The sequence below is a fragment of the Zingiber officinale genome, chromosome 8A (assembly GCF_018446385.1).
Source record: "Zingiber officinale cultivar Zhangliang chromosome 8A, Zo_v1.1, whole genome shotgun sequence".
NCBI lineage: Eukaryota > Viridiplantae > Streptophyta > Magnoliopsida > Zingiberales > Zingiberaceae > Zingiber > Zingiber officinale.
Window position 1 is genome coordinate 100,430,356 of NC_056000.1, and position 21,389 is coordinate 100,451,744.

Here is a 21,389-nt window from a genome sequence, read left to right on the forward strand (position 1 = left end):
GTTGAATTACTTTTCAGTTGTTAAATAATGATTATTTTGTGACATTAGATGAATTTGATTTGATATTGAATTTGAACTACCTTGTGGTGAGGAAAGGAGTGAATCAAGAAATATTGTTGGAGAATTGATCATTGACATAGCCCAAGCCCTTGATTATGATTTGATCAAATTTGAGGTAGCTCGAGGATGGATATGGAAGCTTGTGTAGCGGTATGCATGACTGTTAGGGATTATGATTATTATTGTCGAATTTTTAAGGACCAATTACCCTATCCCGTGAGCCTATTGATACGGAGCCACCACTTCACCCATCCACACGAGCCTCTCCACTTAAACATTCTTTTCTTTCTTTTTCTAGTTCTTCAACAAGGTATTTGATGTATAATTTTTGACACCATGACTACCTTCTCCGCCAATAGAGAGGAGCAAACTAAGTAAAGACAAAGAATGGAGGAGTACCGTTGGTAGTGGAACGACTTATATGCTTGGCATGCGTCATTTAGTAGCCTCCCTAACTTTCCTCTTTTTCCACCTCCTCAATAAATTTAGTAATCATTCAAGACAATGCTTTATTCAAGTCTGGGGATGTTAGTTAGTTGGTCCGTTTTGTTAGTTTTTAGTTTAGTTTTGTTAGTTTCATCATGTTTCATTTTGCATCATCATTTTTTTTTAATTATTTTATCGCATAATCATGCTTACCATGTCACATGCATTGTTTGTTTATTCTTTATAGTATGACATTAGCATGATGGACTCTATGTTTTTGTGAAAAGCATGCTCATATCTTTAGCAATTTAGTTTTTTTTCCTATCTATGGTAGCGCGACCTAAGCATTGTTGAGTTGGAAAATTTTGGTGTTAGCCTACTTGCTAGTATCTTTATACTGTTTTCACTAATACTTGATATTGAAGGTTGATATATATCTAGGAAAAGTTATAATTCATAAAGTTGGACTAGTACCTTTGTTTTCCTAGATGACCCCTTATTGCATTTTGGTCACGAGAGAAACATTCGAGTCGTGGTACTTATTTGAAAAAATCAAAATAGCAAAAGAAAAAAAAATAGAAAAAAAATTGTGTGAAGAAAGAAAAAAAAATGTGTAGTGTGAAAAAGAAAAAAAAGGATAAAAAAGTAATCGTCATGGGTGGAAACGATATGGTACTCTTTGAGACTGAGTTAGGTTAGCACCTTGAGGGGGACAAATCTTACGTATGGCAGATAAGTGTCTATCGCCGGAGGTATTGGGAACACAGTTAGACAATGACTTAACTAGAATTGGTGATTGAAACTTGAGAGTCGAGTCACATTGCACTATGCACGTAGAACTTTCATGTTAGGCCACATTAAGATAATCCGTATGCCTTTGCTCACTAGTGAAACTATTTGATAGGATTTGATAAATTCTCTAGGGATTATAAGTAACATTCACACACATAGGTTTAGATTATAGTTTTTCCTTGAGGATAGTCAAAAGTTCAAGTCCAAGGGTATTTGATGTGAGTTTCGTGCATAGTTTTTGGTATTGTTTTACATACATTAGCACATTTTGCATATTTTCATCTTTTTTGCATTGTTTTTACTCTTTTAGTTCCGAGAATTGCTCTTTGCACTTTTTTATTGACAGAACATGAAGATCTGGACGTTGGGAGCGAATTTAGAGACGAAAAGCTAAAGGAATACTCATTGCAGCATGATCCATGGTCATCCCGTGTTGCCCAACACGGTCGTGGATCATTAAGGAAGAAGAGGCACCCGAAAAGCATCAAATCGGAGCATATAGAGTATAACACAACTAGGCCGTGTTGGCCGACATGGTCGTGTTCTCTGCTGCCCCATGACGAAAAGTGCACGCCAAACTTCAAACAGACATAACTTTAACTCGAGTTGAGCCACGGGGCCCACAACCTATCAAATCGAAGCTCATTCTGAGATCTACAGTTTGGTATAGAGTGGAAACCATAACAGTCGAGTTTTAGGCCCCAAAACATCATTTTTGTGGGCATGTGGCAATGCCCCTATTTTTGCTGAAATTTTGTATTTTAGGAAAGTATCCCCAATTTGTTAGGAAAGTTTATTAGTTTTGGTATCCTTAGAGGCTATAAAGGAACCAAGGGAGCACTTGTTTAAGGCATCTAGGGATCCATGGATTCTGCCCTCCCTATCAAGAGGATTTCCTTATGACAAGGAATCTTAGGAGAGTGTTGTTTCCAAGGAGTTGTCGAGATTTCATCTTCCAGATAGCTTGGAGATCAAGTCGAAGACAAACATGAACACCTTGACTAAGCCTTTCTTCTTTTTTTCTCTTTGATTTGAATTGTAAAATGCTTTCCTTCATGTCTTTTGCTTGTTCCTCTATCTCCATGGAATAGTCTCTTGATTCTAGGATGAGGGAGTAGCCCGATACATTGTTGACACCTATTTTGTATTTATTCGTCTCTTTTTATCACATAATATGTTTGATTTATGATCCAAATTTAGTATGCATACACACCAGTATAATTCTAAAAGTCTATACCGGTACCTTGGTATAAACTACCTTCATAATTATCAAACACATACGTAAAAGAGTGAATAGCATTTAGAGTGTCAATGACCATCATGATGAAACCAAAATTCTAAAATTGCTTCCCAAAACTAATTTTCTCCCACAAACACTTCTTGTTTTCTTAGTTAGTTTTCTTTCTCTTACGATTCTTTCGACTTTGATTGATTTGTATAGCATGTTTCATGATTCTAACTAGTACTCGATTTAAAGTCTCGTAGGATTGATATTTTATTATTTGATGACAATCATGCTCTTGGGGATTTCGCCCATTAATATACTACCATTTCTTGTTGTTGGCTCTAGTATTGATATAACAAACAACCAAGCCTTTATCCCACTAAGTGGGATTGGTTATATAGATCCTCCTACGTCATTAGGTTCAACCCCCCTACTATATCTCATTTATATTTAAATAAATTTTATTTTATTTTATTATTTCTAACCAAATCTTCTTTAGTCTTTCTTCCTTGATTAATATATATATTTGTCATGGTTTCATATCACCTGAAAATATTTATTAATGGCCTAAGTATATTTTGTATCATCTTAAATGCATCACTCATAAATTTTACTCAATAGGTGAAACTCGACTTTTATCTTTAATGTTTTCATTTCTCATCCTCCTCATCCTCGTATGTCTGCACATCCACCTTAATATTCTGATCTCTATGACTCTCATCTTTTGCTCATGTGCTCACTATATCGCCTAACATTCAGCTCTATATAATATTAATAGGGGGAACAAAGGAAGCCATGAAATTATGGTCATATCACATGGACAGAGACATAGTATGCAAGCAACACACTCCAGGAGGTAATTAGACAAGAAGGCTTCCATAGAGAGTTTGTAAGGATGCCAATAGAGATGCAAGGACGCCCATTAAGGAGACATCTAAAGGCAGACTCATGTTTTGGAGAAGGGGGAGACTGCCACACTACATTAAATCATGGCCTCTCTTCAAACCTGAAACTTAACCAAAGCAACCAAAAAGTTGTGTTGCCAAGTGAAAAGTATAAATTTCTTCGATAAGAAAACGGTGCAATTACAGTTAATATAAAATATCCATGCAGAACTAAAGAAAATGTTGTAAACTTTAAATTCTAACACAAGATGTTGAAGAAACTTGACAGAATGAAGAATATTGGACAGAACTTACTGTAAAATGATCTGGTCGCCGACCAGCAGTAGCCAGAAAATGCAACCTCATCGATTGTATTTTTTTGTATTCCATGTAGAGTACATAATATGTCCAAAACGTAAATACATAGGCCATTCCCACATGTGCCCAGAACCTGACAAGGGAAAAACCTACTTATAAAACACTATACATGCAACCCTCAGTGCAAAAAGCAAGGGAAAATCAAAGCCAATGCACTATTTTGGAAATGAAGGATTTTGGCAATAGAACAACTATCCAAAGAAATAGTGTTCAAATAACAGATTTACAAAATCAACAGAAGACTTATATGTGAAATTTCAGAGTCGCAGACATATTTAACAGTAGTCGTATCAGAATTCTGAACACTTGTCCTTGAAAACTATGCAAATCTAAACCTAATCCAATTGTTCATACAACAAAGGCACCAATCAATCAGAAATTAGTTAAGACGACAAAGATAGAGTTTATTTTCCTAAACAAATCATCCCACCATTGAATTCTATGTAAGGCCAAAATTCTCATAATACTCGAATCTTTTCTCATAATATTCTTGTTAATCATCTTAAACTCGTATATTCATATTCATTATGCTAACATAATCTATGTGTTCTTTTCTAACCATCCAACAGTTTTTATTACAACCCTAGAAATTAAATAAAAGCAAATTGATAAAATTAATAGCTACAGGTGATTATAATAGTTGTTATTGAGGCATTCATTTAATTGGAGCAGGTTAGCTGTGCTTAGAGGTTGATTATGAGTTGGGTTTGAGCTGGACTCGGATCTAAGTCAGTTCGATTAGGTTTATTCTGAACCTAAACTAATTTAAAGTTAATAGGGAACCACTTTCTGTTTGATTTTGGAGAAGTGGGGTCCATAAGGAGGGCCTTGTGACTAACATTCTGTGGACTTGATTTGGATTAAAATAGATCAGTTTAGATTAGTTGATTCATTTGTATCCTTTTTGGTTCGAGGAGTTTTTTAGTTAGGAATTATATATAAATTGCCTCTCTCAGCCCGACCTGTTCCAATCAATTTAGTTCCTCTTCCTCCTTAGCATGCCCAAATGTGAGCACAATCGGCTCAACGATTAACCCCCATAGCTCGCTCCTTATGTCCCTTACTATCTTTCCACCTCCCCTCCCTCTCTTGATTTCTGCCTTTGTGGTTGTCATGAGCCATGACCCAACACTAAGGCATGGACCTTCCCAGCGACCTCAAATAATAGTGTTGATCCCTTGTCCCATCTCTCAATTTCTCTCCAACATGATTTCAACTACTCCACTATTGCCGCCAAGCCCATTAGTTCCCTTCCCTAGCACGGCAGCAAATGAATCTAAAACCCTAATCCCCCCCCCCCCTGGGTTCACCGTCCCCCCGGTTATAGTTTGGGTCGAGGCGAATGGCTGGAGGCTACCGGCAATGGGCAAGTGGCCAGGCTGGCTGGCGCCGAGCGAGGGGCAGCCTCCGACTACCCGCCCCGACCCAAACTATAGCCTGGGGTGGACGGTGAACACAGAGAAGGATCACAATTTGCATTGGGATTTCATCTCTCACCATCTAATCTGACCACTTAGAGTTGTTGGGACTAGAGACCATCTTTCATTGCTAGCTGTAAACCTTTGCTAGAATCCCTTTGTTTTCCAAATTGGTGAGATCTCTTAATCCTTTTTGTTTTTTAGATCTTTGTTGATATTAACTTTCTCATCGTTGTAATTAGGGTGGTAGCTAGGCGCAAGAATTTGCCATCCTCTAGGTTTGGATAGGTCCTTATGATCTGAATCTTGAGTTCTAATGAAGTATATCTTGCAACATGAAATGAGACCCAATTTTCGTTAATTTTTTTTATCAAAAACTAAACAAGGTTAAATTGCAAATGAGTGTCTCATACGAGATGATCAAAGTGATGATAATACAAGAGGATATAACATTGTTCAGAGACATTGTTCCTATGATGCAGTGACAACAAGATCCTATAATCTATCATCCTCCATGTTCGGGTAAAGGATGTCTTGTTTTCTCTTCTCCTTGCTCAAATAGGTTTCTTATGATTGAATCTTCAGTTCTAATGATGTATATTTTGGAATATGATAGTCAGCTAAGGCAAAAGGGGTGAATAGGCAGCATTAAATTTTTGTTGATTCTTCCAAGCACAAACCTCAAACACAAATACAAGTTTAAATTGCATGTGTGATGCAACAGAAATAAATAAACTAAATGCATAGCACATTAGCAAGAGAATTTAACATTGTTTAGAGTCTTGCTTTTACTCAACGGCCTATGATGGGGTGGCAAATAAGGTCCAGAATTTGTCATCCTCCATGTTTCAAGTAAACATGTCTGCGTTCCTCTTCTTGTTGCTTGGATGAGCTTCTTTTAATTTGACTCTTGGGTTCTAATGATACATATGCTGGAAATTTATGGTTCAACTAAAGGTGAATGAATTACATGATTTTCGACAATTCTTGCAAGTACAAAACTCAAATATAAGGTTGAATTGCAAGTGGGTGTGTGACGATCAAATTGATAATAGTGAAGAGGAAATAAGTAACTGAAAGGCTATAAAATTGTTTAGAAATCCTTCGCCTATATTACGGTCCGTGATGTGCCTGATGCATCAGTTTTCAATGATCAATTAATCCACATCTTTAAATGAGTCAATGGGATAAGCATCTACTAGTATGAATGATAAGTTGCTAAAATCCCTCACAAGGACAAGCTTTAGATCATCTTTGGTGCAACTCTCAACTAGATTCCCTCCACTTGAGCAAACCCTTGAGCTAAACTTGTTGTTAGATCAAGAAACCCATAGGGTAGAAACCCTCTACCCAAGCACAACATTGACTCATGCTCACATCCTGCAACCCCATCCAAGGTCGCCTCAAACAAGCTCCTGTTGTCACAAGAATCCTTCTAGCTAATGATTACAATACAGGAAATACAACCATTTCTAGACCCCCTTTAGAAGCACAAAAGCTCTCAACAAGAAAAAGCTCATACTCACATAAATAAATGCAATGAAAGAATAGGAAAAGAAGTGATTATTGAGAGCTCAATAGGTGAGAAAGCCTGAGTCTTGTCAAGGCTCTTGGATTGCTTTGAGCACTTTATGAATAAACCACAACCAAATGAAAATGTACTAAATGGCGGTTCTATACCACAAGCTCTTTATGAACTTATATATCTAATGCTCCAACACTCACATAGTTGATTTATACCCGAGTTGACTAGCATTTTGATTCAATTGATTGGACCACTTCAAAATGAACCTTGGATTCCGATGGCTATATTTTCAATCAACTTAAATGAAATAATGATTGTATTGAATGCTCATAACTCCAATCGATTGAAAAGTCTTTTAGTACATTGTTGCTTTGAGCACTTTATGAATAAACCACAACCAAATGAAAATGTACTAAATGGCGGTTCTATACCACAAGCTCTTTATGAACTTATATATCTAATGCTCCAACACTCACATAGTTGATTTATACCCGAGTTGACTAGCATTTTGATTCAATTGATTGGACCACTTCAAAATGAACCTTGGATTCCGATGGCTATATTTTCAATCAACTTAAATGAAATAATGATTGTATTGAATGCTCATAACTCCAATCGATTGAAAAGTCTTTTAGTACATTGTTGTTTAAACAAAAATATTCTATTTGCCCAACCCACAACCCTTCCAAACTTGAAACTCATACAATATGAATGACTTGCATCTAGTCGACTGTTTGTGCTAGTCAATTGGTATTATCTGGGAAGTTCAAATTTACACGCAACTCATCAAAAGTTGCATAACACCCACACTTGAATTAATGAACAAACATGATTTGAAAACACCTAAAAGTAATGAGGCTTTATCATACAAGCGCTACATAATCAACCCTCTGCCTAAACAATGACAACATCATTACAAAAACATCTGATAACAAAACCAAGATTGCATTGCACACACAATATATGGGCATAATCTTTGAGTTCACCTCAAGCTTGAGGACCATCTACAAGCCTAATGCCCTTTCTAGCTCCTCACTAGCTCCAAGGAATCATTCATCCTCCAAGCTTGATCTCCAATCTTTAGTCTTGTACAACAAATCCTATAGACTTGATGCGCGACATTAAATAGACATCTAACTTAATTTGGATTGTCAAAGCATAGGTTATATTCTCAAAACATCAAAACACTTTGGTTAAAACCAACCACAAGTGAGACTATTGTCTCAATAGCATACAGGGTGATTCGATGTGCAATAGATAGAGTGGTGGTATACTAGTTGGATTGTGAGTTGTGGTTAGCTGTTGAAGTGTTGTTTAATCTAGATTATATCCTATCCTTAATCTTTTTGGTATGTTTTAAATTATTTGTGATAGAATCAATCTTTTAATAGGATTTCTTACTAATGTCATTTAGGGGAGCAACTAAGGTATTTTCTTTAGCTTGGAGTTTTGGATGCTTAATCCTATCATGGAATGCATCTCCATTTGAGTCTGTAATTAATTTTTGAGATGAATCTTTTGTGCGATTTTGTAATTTAATGTGTGATGTTGGGGTTCATAATTTGCAAGGATTGGGGAAATCAATTAGTTTACCCCTTCTTAATGTGGGTCGAGAACTAGGTAAATTTTTTTGTTATGACTAGTAATTCATGATGTAGAGTCAAAACTAACAGTCGTTCTCATTCACATTTTCCATATTTAGTTTCTATTAGAGTATCAAGGTTCTTTTGAGACAATTGCATGTAACATGAAGTTTCATCCTCAAGGTCTTTTGGGGATAGTTGCATGTGATGTCAAGCTTCATTTTTGAGGTTGGATAAATGTACTTTTTCTCTCTTATTAACAATTCTTTATGCCTGAAATAAAATATGAGAAAGACTATTTAGTTTAATATGTTGCTACAATTGTTCTTTAAAGGAGATTAAAATGATGCTTAATTAGTGGATTCTAAATGAACTAAATTGTTACATTTTAACTAATTGGTTAAATAATGTTAACATTCCATGTTACTTCCACATCTAATATTACTTTCGTCTTACATGCTATTAATTAGATCTACAAACTTCTAATACATTCTTAAAATAGAAAAACTTTTCCAAAATAGTGACAAGGCTTCCTCAACTAATTATACCTTAAATGTGAAATTAACACTAAAGAGAATAAATGACTATTTTAAATATTGAATAAATGCTAAAAATATTATCTATGAACTTAGCCAAGATGAGAGCTCCTAGTTGCCCACAAACTACCAAACAACGTTCCTTACATGCTATGCGATATAACTATCTGCTAGTGAGGATCGCAACCCACATGTTATATGATACTAATATATATACCAATAGGCATAGCTACAGTGAGTCACTTAATAAATTCATTGCAGGGTTAAAGATGGTTTGGGTAGAGCAGTGAAAAGATGGTGAGCCTAACCTTCTTCTTAAACAAACAAAAACAAGATTTGTAATATGAATGTGCTCGTGTCTGATGATTTGCGTCAAGTATATGATCACAACACAATAAATTAACTGAAACAAGTCACACTAACACATGGATGTAATAAGGTTCAGAGACTTCATTTCCACCACAAGAATCCTACTGTAAATCTATGGCTAAGGAGATGCTTTCTTTAATGACATGTGTGGTATTCATCTACATATAAGAATCCACAACCTTTTGTTGCATCTATGGCTAAGGAGATGCTTGAAAATTTGAACAATGCTGGGACAGTCTATGTTGCTTGATGAAAGCTATTGTTGTGCTTCATGTGGAAAGGTATCAGGAATAATGAGATGCTGGAAGAGGCAAACTTATGGTAGCAAAAGATGCTCGTTGAGTGGATGTTCTTTGTTATCGAATATTTTTAAGCTGACTACTTCTGGATGTCACTCCAGGTTTCAAAGAGTTGCACCAAATTGTGGAGGAAGCAAAGGCAATGCTAGAAACAATAGTTGGTCACATGGATGGCATGTCTGACCAGATGACCCACGGCATTGCCAACATGTTGTCTATTAACAGAGATGTCCAGAAGATTTGCTTCACTACAATAGAGAAAGCAGATGAATGGTTGAGTTTGAGATCAAATGGGCACAAACACTTATTTCCAGCTGCCTATAGGATCCAATTTGAAGAAATAAATGTTGTTGGAGATTGTCATTGTTGATCAAACAACTAAGTCTGATCAACTAACTCGACGATGAGTCGATGTCTCGAACCAATGGAGCTCGATATGACGACATGCATCTTGTCCCCTTTATACTATTGAAACAACCTTTCAGTTATCAAGACACCCCTTTAGGTAATAGACATACTCTTCTTGGTATCATCGTTATCGACTTAATTTTGTCGGCTGTCGAGTTATCCCTTTGGATATCGACACACCCCTTTGGGTAAATTTATCCCAACTTAAGGTTGACATGACGGCAAAGCCTCCTTTCCTTAAAATGATATTGCCCCATCCAAGTGCTCTTTATCGACAATTGTCTCTCGAGATACAAGGATCTACGATTTGAAATAGGAGCACTCTAAATTTCGAGTCCTGATTAATTTTCGAGCCCTCGAACTCTTAAAAGAAGAGAGGGAGAGAAGAGAGCTCAAGACAAGATTTCACATGGATGAATTTTTTTTAGTGAATTGAGGAGTGGAATTCCTTTTATAGGGATGAAGGGTTACTCCCAAAGGGTGGGAGGATTTCTACCAAGAGGTGAAGAGTAATGGGTGTGTCTTTTAATCAATACAACTAATATATCAATTAATTGATTAATTATTCATATAATATTTCTGCCCATATTATGCTTAATCAATTAATTAATTAATCAATGTTGTTGAATATAATTAGTTGACTAATTAACATTTAATTAATCAATTAATCTACTAACTAATTATTTAATCCATTAATTAATTAATTCCTCTTAATTTGCATCCAAATCTTGAAAATCAATTCCTCTTTACCCCTCAATGGTTTCACACAAATTGACATTTACGCATACTCAAGTCCATGTTCGTGTATTCACATCCATGAACCTAGTTTGTGTGTAAGTCAATGCTTTTGTTCGATCATACGAAACCAACCCTTCATTACTCAATAATTTTAGACATTAATTTCTCGTTAACTCGAGAAATTAGTTTACGACGGTTTGCTCACGAAATAGTCATCCTATCCCTATTCAACTTATTGGTTATCAAAATCAATTTTTCAACAATCTCCCCGCATGAATGGAAATTATGGATAAGTTTCAAGTCTCAAACAAGAGTTTCAACAAGAGACTATTGCATTAGGAGAGGTAGCTTGTGGCTTTGACCCTTTCGTAGTGAAATACAATAGGATTTACTTAGCTAGTCAATGAACTATGTCCTAAATTATTCAATCATACCCACACAATAGCCACCTTAAGCTTCTACCAATTCTCTATCGTGTTCATTTTGGCCATGGATAACGCTTAAGAATTCATAAGTGCTTACATTTTTTAAGCATGACCCTCACTTCATACCTATACAAGTGACCTCCTATTAAAAGTATCCTGCAATACCCTATTATATCCTCTATGATATAATATAGAAATCATTAAGAGTTTTTGCTCACCCTTTATCCACTTTAGAATTCACACCTTTCCATCTCCGAGAATAAGTTGGAGTAATTACCCCTAATTGCATTGAATCTTGTAGGTTGTCCTTTTTTAATCATGATCTTGGGATCTCCAATCAACATGGCTGGGTTACCACTATTCGATTCAAATGTTGGATTTTAGACCTATTCCCTAGACATACAATATATTTGATCTCTCGATAAGCATTTTTAATTAGCAAATCCGCACAATTCTCCATAGTCAATGGAAATCTCACCATTAGAGATATACTGCTTAAATGGTGTTTAAGTCTTTGATAATTATTTCAAACCTTACCATTTCACACGGTGCCCTTCTTGCAACTTCTTGGCTACTATAGTGTATCATATATATTGACACATATCAATGTATTTTATGCAATCAATTCTTTTTGACCCTAAATTAAGTATTTGTACCTTAGCCAAATATCGTCATCTTTATTAGTTCACCACCTTATTTATGAACTCCATAGGAAAGTTCCTGACCATTCTATGACTCATAGTTTCATCAGTATCTCACTAAGCTTGTGATTTGCCAAGAGGACAACTTCCCTCCACAACTTTGGGAACTCAAAATTTATCAACATAGCCTTTATCATCTTCCTTAATGTAAAGTTCTCGTGTTCCACAACATTATACAATTAAGGTGAGTGAGATATAGTTGATTAATGAATGTTGCTCTTTTCCAAGAAACATTCCTCGAACATTACCTTGCATTCTCTTCCTTGATCACCATAGATTGATCTTGCTTAGTTAATCTTTTTTTCAACCACATTTATAGTGTTTTCTAAATACTTCAAGGGCCTCAGTTTTGCTCAGGAACAAGTCTCAATAAATCCTTCAATAATCGATGAACGATATCCTTTGCGAGGACAGGCAAAGCTTGTAACACCTTTGGTAAAATTCCCCTTGCACATCCATAAGACCACAATCTCATTCAGAACCACTCATCCTCATTGGGCTTGTTAATCGTGTTGAACCAAAAGTTACAACTGTCTAATCAAAGTTTGATCAAGATTTGAGTATGTTCTTAATCACTTTATCTAGAGAGCATGTATCCCTTGGTCTTTCAATTTCAATAAGTCAAAATTACAATTGGTTAATCATAATGACAATTAAGATTGTACTTGTTCTTGAAAAGTGCTCAATCTAGAAAACATGAATACTTTAGTCTTTCGAATGCATTTATTCTTCGAGAAACACTCAATAAGTATGCGCCCCTTGCTCTTCCAATCTCACCAAGACAAAGCTGCAGTCATCTGATTGGATTGTTGACTATGATTGTGTTTACTTTTCAAGAAACACTTAAAGAGTATACATGTCTTGGTCTTTCGATCTCAACGAGCAAGAGTTGCAATCGTTTGATCGGAATGATTACCTGTAGTGAAGGTTACATGATTGCACATTCAACCTGACTCTAAGGATGTGTCCTTTGATTACAATTGAAGCAATGCAAGTAAGAAATATTTTTGGCTTCAGCATAACAGGAATTAGACTCAATCTCTTGATCAATTGCAACACGTATAATGCAATCCTTCTAACTCATCCATTTTGACCTCCATATAAGTCTCATTATCTGGAGTTAGACTCAAGTTTAGCTTTCAACTAAGCGGGCCTAATCTTCTATCTGAAGTCTTTCATTGCCCCTCTTTTGGGAAAATTAAAAGTCACCATCCTCAACTTTGTAATTTTAGCTTAACGACCCCTACAAAGCATTAACCATCATTGGTTATATTATACTCATTGAATAGTTTTGTCGTCTAGCCTTTTAAGGCATGGTTCTCGCATAGGAAATTCGATTCTTCCTTGCGAATAACTCTCCCTTTGCTTAAGGCTCATCCTCAGATGTGTTGGGGCATATTTTGATAGTAACCGTGAGAGGAACAATTTCTTCAAGTAATATCTTTTATTGTCATCGTTGAAGGCGGTTACAAAGAATTTCTCTTATTTCTCTTAAGTAGAGTGGGATTCACGATCATCATAATTGCTAATATCGTCTTAAGATTGTTATTAGAGATTGTCGATGATGATCCAACTGCTAGGTTTGATCAATCAATTCAAAGATGAGTCGACATTTCACACCAATAGAGCTTGGTATGGTGATGTAGATCTTGTCACACTTATACTCTCAATACAACCTTTTAGTTAGAATAATAGACATGTCCTTCTTGGTATCATCGTTATCGACTTAATCTTATCGATCTTCGAGTTATCTCTTCGAATGTCAACACATCCATTCAGTTAAACTTATCCCTATAGATAAAAGTTTTAAGGTCAAAGTGACGATGACGTCTTCTTTCCTTAAGACGATATTGTCAGCCTAGGTGTTTAAGGTTTTATCAACAACCTACGACTCGAAATAGAAGCACTATAAATTTTAGGTCTTAATGAACTTTTGAAGTCTTGGAACTCTTAAGAGAAGAAAGAGAAGAGAGCTCAAGAGAATATTTCACAACTTGAGAATTAAATTGAATTTTTTTTAGTGAGTTGAGGAGTGGGGTTCCTTATAGGGCTGAAAGGTTACTCCCAAAGGATAGAGCGTTTCTTCTACAAAGTGGAAAGTAATGGGTGTGTCCTCCAATTAATACAACCCATATATCAATTAATTGATTAATTATTCAATTAATATTGTTGCCCATATTATCAATTAATTGCTTGATTAATTAATCAATATTGTTGCATATAATTAATTGACTAATTAATATTTAATTAATCTATTAACTAATTAATTAATATATTAATTCCTAATAATTTGCAGCTAAATCTCAGTAATCCAATTTCTTTACCCCTTAATGGTTCCACGCGAATTGCCATTTACGCATACTCGAGTTAACATTCGTGTATTCACATCTATGACCCTAGATCGTGTGCAAGCTAATGTTTTTGTCCGATCCTATCAGACCAACCCTTTATTACTCAAATAATCATAGATATTAATTTTATATTCACTCATGAAATTGGTTTACGACAGTCTACTCACCAAATAATCATTCTGGCCCTATTCAATTTATTGCTTATCAGAACCAATTTTACAACAATAACATTATTTTTTATCATGATTGTTTTGAAAGAAACAATTTCTTTAACATTTAATGACATCTAAGGTTATATTGCTTTTATATTGCCAATCTAGAGATCAACCCTAATCCTGCCATCTTCCAAAGAGCCCAGGGAAGAATTATAATTGTCAACCCTTAGCCATGCACAAAATATGCCTTTCACATTATTTCATTCATGGAAGGTGGGAATTTTGGCCCCTCCAAGTCGAAAGACTTTACAAAGAGCAAAGAGATCAACAAGCATATTGAGAATAACGGGATTGAGCTAGGACATCTTCGCAATAATGAGAACTTCCTTAACTCCTTTTATAACCCTTGATTTACAAATTTTTTAATGATTGCTTCTCTTGAATTATTAATTTTAGGCTTGTGTTTATTTCCTTTGATTACTTTTGGAAATTCCAAGTACTTCCCTAAACATTGGCAAGTCTCAGTATTAGCCTTATCTCTCTCGAAATTAGGCAGGTCTTGGGATCGAGATATTTCCCCCTTAATATCAGTGGGCCACCTAAATGCTAAGTGGTCAACTCAGATATTTCTTTCACCAACTTCAAGAGTACTCAGGAGTCGTGGGATCAAGGTATTTTCCCCTTAGCATCAGTGAATCACCTAAATGATAATTTGGTCAACTAGGTAGTTCTCTTGATTCTGCGAATATTCAAGAGTTGCGAATTGAGGTATTTCTCTTTAGTGTCAGTGATCACCTAAACACTATAGGGACGATTCACGATTCATCTATTCTCTCCTAGACTCTATGGGTACTCAAGGGTCACAAGATCGAGGCATTTCCCAATTAGTGTAAAGGTCACCTAAACACTAAGGGGTCAACTAGATTATTCTATCCCCGACTCCACGAGTATTCAAGAGTTGTAGGATCGAGGTATTTCCTCATTAGTGTGAGTGGGTGACCTAAAATCTAACGAATTGATTTGGTTATTCTCTCCTTGACTCAATCGAATATTTGAGAGTTACCGAATAGAATTATTTCCTCCTCAATATCAATGGGTCACATAAATGCTAAGGGGACAATTCACCATTCTCTCTCATACTTCGTGGGTATTTAGGAGCTGATAAATAAAGTATTTCCCTTTTAGTGTTGATGGGTCACCAACTCAGTCTCTCCTCGACTCCGTGGGTATTTGGGAGACGCAAAATCGAGATATTTTCCCTTTAGAATGAGTGGGTAACTTAAATTCTAATCGATCGATTCAACTATTCTCTCCCTGATTCAAGAGTTGTCAAATCGAGGTATTTCCCTATTAGCTTCAATTGGTCACCAAAATGCTACGAGTTGAATCGTCTATTCTCTCCGACCTAACAAGTATTCGAGAATCACAGGTTTAAGCTTTCCTACTTAGTGCCAGTGTTACCTAAACACTAAAGGCTTGACTCGGCTATTTCTCACCCTGACTCCATGGGAATTCTAGAATTGTGAGATTGAGATATTTCCCTATTACGTAATGGGCCACCTAAATGCTAAGAAATTGATTCGATTATTCTCTCCTAGACTCTATAGGTATTAAAGAGTAATGTGATGGAGGTGTTTCCCCTTAGTATCAATGGGTCATCACTAGGCTATTTCTTAATCATATTCCATGAGTATTTAGAAGTCGTGGGATTAAGGTATTTCTCACTTAACGTCAATGTTTCACCTAAACTTTAAGGGGTCGACTAATTTATTTCTCTCCCCGATGATACGGATATTCAAGGGTTGTGGGATTGAGGTACTTCCTCTTAATGTTAGTGGATCACCTAAACATTAAGGGTCAACTCAGTTATTCTCTCTCCAATATTGTGGATATTCGGAAGTCGCAGAATCGAGGTATTTTCTCATAGCATTGGTAACTCACCTAAGTGCTAAGGGGTTGACTTAGCTATTCTCTCCCTTACTCTATGGGTATTTAGAAGTCACGGGATCATGATATTTCCCCTTTACGTTAGTGGGTCACACGAATGCTAAGGTCAATCGATAATTACTCTTCCAACCCACAGTCTGGAGATCAAGTTCTCCCCTGACTTTGTCGATCTATCCAAGTTGTGAGATCAATCCTAGTCTTCTATTATTCTCTTCCCAACTTCGTCTATCTATCTAAGTCGTGGGATCGAGCCTCATCTTTTAGTATCCTCTACCTAACTTCGTTGATCTATTCGAGTCACGAGATCAAGATTGGTCTTCTATTATCCTCTCCTCAAATTTATCAACCTATCCAAATCACAGGATCGATCTTGGTCTCTTATTATTGTCTCCCCAACTTTATTGGTTTGTCAGAGTCGTTGCATCGAGTTGTCCATGTATTCTACTATTATTCTCTCCTTAACTTCATTGGGTTGTCCGACTCTAGGGATGAAGTTACAAGGACATTATCTCTCGTATTATTCCCTCCTCAACTTCATTAGGTCATCAAAGTCAAGGGCATGAGCTATAATGGTATTTACTTTCTATATTTTTCCCTATTAGCCACATGGCCCAGGAATTGACCTTCGAATCTCTCCTAGACCTCATCTCAGGATCATTCTTTCCCGCTAAACCTCAATAGGCTATAAGGATTACTTCTTCACATGGTTCAGTTGCATTAAATTAACTTTAAGCATAATCATTGCCTTAATCTAAAAAAGTTCCTCACATCTTCATTTGAACTTACATTCCAAAATGTACTTGAACTCATCAAGACATCCACACTATGCTTACAACTCAACCTTGGATCTCAGCTCAGCATGTGCCAACTCTGCTCTTTTTTGATCCAACACCACTATCAAGGAAAGTTCTTCTCTAATTGCTCTCTAGTTCAACCTTTTTAATTTAGTCCAGCTATTCGGGCCCACTTTGGCATCCTACTGACCTAAACATCCTATCGAGTCTCGTATCGACCTCAACGGGGACTAAGGATACCACTAATATTGACCCCACTTTGGGTTAGCAGGACATGCCTACATGGCCCTGCTACAATGAAGTTACTTATGGGCTATGATTGGGCATGGCCTTTACATGACCCACAATCCATAATCCCTAGGACCCAATAACCTTAGGCTTAAAGTTTTGGAGCAGGATCCTCTATGAATATCACAGTCAACGGCGGACTGCCTTCACCCCGACTAAGGCATCTACTTCAGCATCTAGTGAGGCAGCATATTTTTACCTCATCAAGACCATTAGAAACCAATGACCATATCATCATACAACTTACCAATTGACTGATCAAGCCTATAGCCATCGGAATATTATTTAGTCAAGTCAACTATTGCTTGAAAAAAAATTTATGTTCACTGAGAACCTACCTTCGGTCAAGTCATTATTGCTTTGATGGTTGCATCTTGACTTGGTTTACAATCTCCATAAGTCCACACAAAGAGTCATCAACAAACTATAATTTAAGACACACAATCCTCTACCCCTATTGAAAGCTTCATAATTATGCCCTAGGTAGCCTACACCTACCTAGAAAACAAACACATTATTTGCATAATGTTGCCCAAAATTACAAAAAAAAAAAAACAACAAAAGATTACAGTTAGTCTATAATGTCTCAACTCTCATATCCCTAGGTCTTCAACTCCTTGATCAAGGTTGAACCATCAAGTGTGCTGAGCTTTTGCAGCTCACTCTATGTCACTCTTCTAATGCTCAATGACATTGAGTCCAACTACTTCCATTTCTTAGTCCTCTAAGCTCCATTATAACTCTCCATAATTTTACCAAGTTTACAACTCGTCGCATGGAGCCAAAAAGCTCCACAAGCTTCATGTTCACTATCCAAGTCATTGCACACTAAATGCACAAACTAAAAACATTGAAAACATCTATGTAGATAATATTGTCAACACGTTAAAATAACATGGTCTAGCCTAACCACAAGGCAAGAGTTGTTTCCCCAACATTTATTTGCTATAAATAAAGGTGAAAATGAATAAATATGAATATAAATACATTATGATCACTAATTAAATAAGTATAAATACGACATATAATAAGATAACCCAAAGTTTAAATAAAATGAAAATGCTTCAATGTGAATTTTAATAGTTGTTATTCTTTCACTTCTTAATTTAAGATAATAATTTCATACAAATCTCTCCTATTTAGCTACTCTACAAATTTATAATCACTTTTTGTAGTTCTTGGGTGTTTAGGTGCAAGTTGGTTGATGTGGCAATTGTGTTATAAATGTTTTCCAATGAGGTATGTGCTTATTTTTTTATGTTTTACTCTAATATTATTATGGACCACAAGTGACAAGCAAAACTTGCTCCTTGACGGGCTAGCTCAGGAGAGGTGCTAATAATAAATTTATTATTTGATTAAATTAGCATCATAATTGTTTTCGCTTAAAGAGCATATGATGATCAAACGAGAGTTGATCTACTTGGCATCCTATAAATTAAAATCTTCATTGATATATTATCTTATTGATTAATAAATCTTGGATATCAAATTCTCTTAGACATCTTATGATAAAACAACAAATATGTAGTACAAAATATCATTATAATTTGTTGTTGATGACTGATGTCCCATGTTTAATATATACATCTCCACCAATAGCAAAATAATTCCAAGATCCACAAAACATCATGCTAAATATGCATAGAAAAAATTAACAATATCAATAAAGACTACATTTCTTGACCGTGTCAAATTAAAAATAAAAAATGTAATAGTTTAATTAAATATGTCTTGATCATACTAATGCTTGTAACCAAATGAGTTCACTACTAAGATTAGAGTAAGTTGTTCCTTTACAAGGACAATAACAACTAAGTCTTATAACACTAAGTATGGTCGGCTATATTATTCCTCCTACGTCATTAGGTTATATTATCATTTTTATTTAAATCTAATTTAATCCTATTTTATCGTTATTAACCAAATCTTCTTTAATCTTTCTCTTCCTCATTTAATGTGTTTTTATCATAGTTTCATATTGTCTAACTGAAGCATTTATTGGTCGCCTAAATACATGTCTGTATAATCTTAAAGTTTTCCCTCAATAGGCACAACCTTAACTTTTTCATTAATGTTCTCATTTCTTATCCAATCAACCCTCGCATTCCCTACACATCCACCTTAGTATCCTCATCTATACAACTTTCATCTTCTATTCGTGTGCTAGAATCATTGCCCACATTCTACTCCATATAAAAAAGCAAGTCTAAATGTTATTTTGTAGAACTTCTCTTTAAGTTTTAAAGGTAGTTTACGATCACAAAAAACATCTAACACTCTCATCTATCACAAAGAACATCTCTTTAGTCTTTTTCTATCACTCTTTCCCAAAATTTCATAATATGACTCATTAGCTTAATGTCTCTATAATTTGCACAATTTTATACGTCTCCTTTGTTTTTACAAGGGGACTAAAGTGCTTACCCTCCACTGATTTTTTTTTTTTTTTTATTTTCAATATCAGATTGAATAACTTCATAAATTATTCATTACACTACCTTACTAAGCAATTTCATACTTCTATCAAAATATCAATTGATCCAACCACATTTTCATTTTGCATCCCATTTAAAACTTGTTCTATTTCTGAAGTTTGAATTTTCTGATAAAAATTTAAATTTATACTCCTCTGAGCTACTTAAATTCTCCAGAGTAGTCACCTAACCTTCATTAAAAAGTTGATGACAATACCTCTTCTATCTCTCTTTTATTTCATCATCAATCACTAGTATCACATTGCATTCATCTTTAATACATTTGATTTGAGTAAGATTTCTTGTCTTCCTATCTCTCGCTTTAGTTATTTTATAAATATCTCTTTCCCCTTCTTTTGTATCTAACTGTCAAAACAAGCATTCAAAAGTTTTATTCTTGGCTTCACTCACTTTCTAAGCCTCTTTCTTAGCTACTATATATGTTTTAAAGATTTCTTCCTTCTTACAAGTATATAAAAACTTATACACAGTTTATTTTTCCTTCACCTTCTCCTTCTCCTGTACTTTCTCGTTGCACCACTGAGATTCTCTACTTGGTGGTGAGAGTTATTTTGAATCACCAAGTTCTCTCTTAGCCACCATTTTTAAATTTAATGTCATCTTATCCCATGTCGTATTCGAGTCGTATATATTTCTCTAAATACTTGTGCTCCTACCTTATCCTTAATATACTTTATTTTCCTTCCTTTAACTTCCACCACTTGATTTTAGGGATCGTGCACATTTTTATTTTATTAATACTAAGCTTGGAGTACATATTTAATATTACTAACCTATATTGAGTAGTTGAGTTTTCTCTAAAGATGACCTTGTGATACAAATCCTTTTTTCATATTTCCTAACCATAAGAAAGTAAATTTATGAATTATTGTTCTGACTTTTGAATGTAACCAAGTGTGTTTTTTTTAAAACGTATTACCTATTATAAGTTCATACGCTATTGCAAAATTCAATATAGTTTTCTTCTTCATTTCTTATTCCAAAATCATTACTCCTATGTAACATATCATATTCCACATTTCTTACTCCTATATGCACATTTAGATCTATTAAAATCATCTCATTTTATTGAATTTTGTATACTACCTCATCTCGATCTTCCCAAAACCTATATTTGATGTCTTCATCTTTTTTTAAGGGAAAGGTAAATATATATAAAGATCCCAATGATTAAATTAATACAGATTCTAGATGCCTACCAACTCAAAACAAAAGTGTCTTCAAACCTTGCGAGCAAACAATCCACGCAAGAGTGATACCCCAACTCTCAAGCATTAATTCCGGTGCATTTGCGATGGCTGCTCGATACCCCAATTCTCGGGCACTCGCAAACCTCTTTGGTGTGATCATTGTAACCGTCCACGTCACACCAAAGAAACCTACTGGAAGCTTTATGGTAAACCCACAGATTGGGTCCCATGCAACCAACGCAAGAGCGACGAATCCAAGCCTCTGATTGCAGCCAAATCCAATGCAGCATCCTCATCATCTTTGACCTTCACCTAGGCCTAACTCAATCAGATTGGTCAAATGTTCTCATCCTCTACATCCTTGATGGCTCATGGTATTTCCTCCTCTACTATGAATGA

At 35.4% G+C, this 21,389-nt stretch overlaps 1 protein-coding gene across 1 annotated transcript in view; it reads right to left on the reverse strand.

The window, feature by feature from the left end:
- Nucleotides 1-21,389, reverse strand: part of LOC122009878 (CSC1-like protein At4g02900) — a 48,953-nt gene that overhangs the window by 17,195 nt on the left and 10,369 nt on the right. The window contains exon 3 of the mRNA XM_042566188.1: nucleotides 3,703-3,838. Coding sequence (XP_042422122.1) covers nucleotides 3,703-3,838 — 136 coding nt within the window. The remainder of the gene's footprint in view (nucleotides 1-3,702; nucleotides 3,839-21,389) is intronic.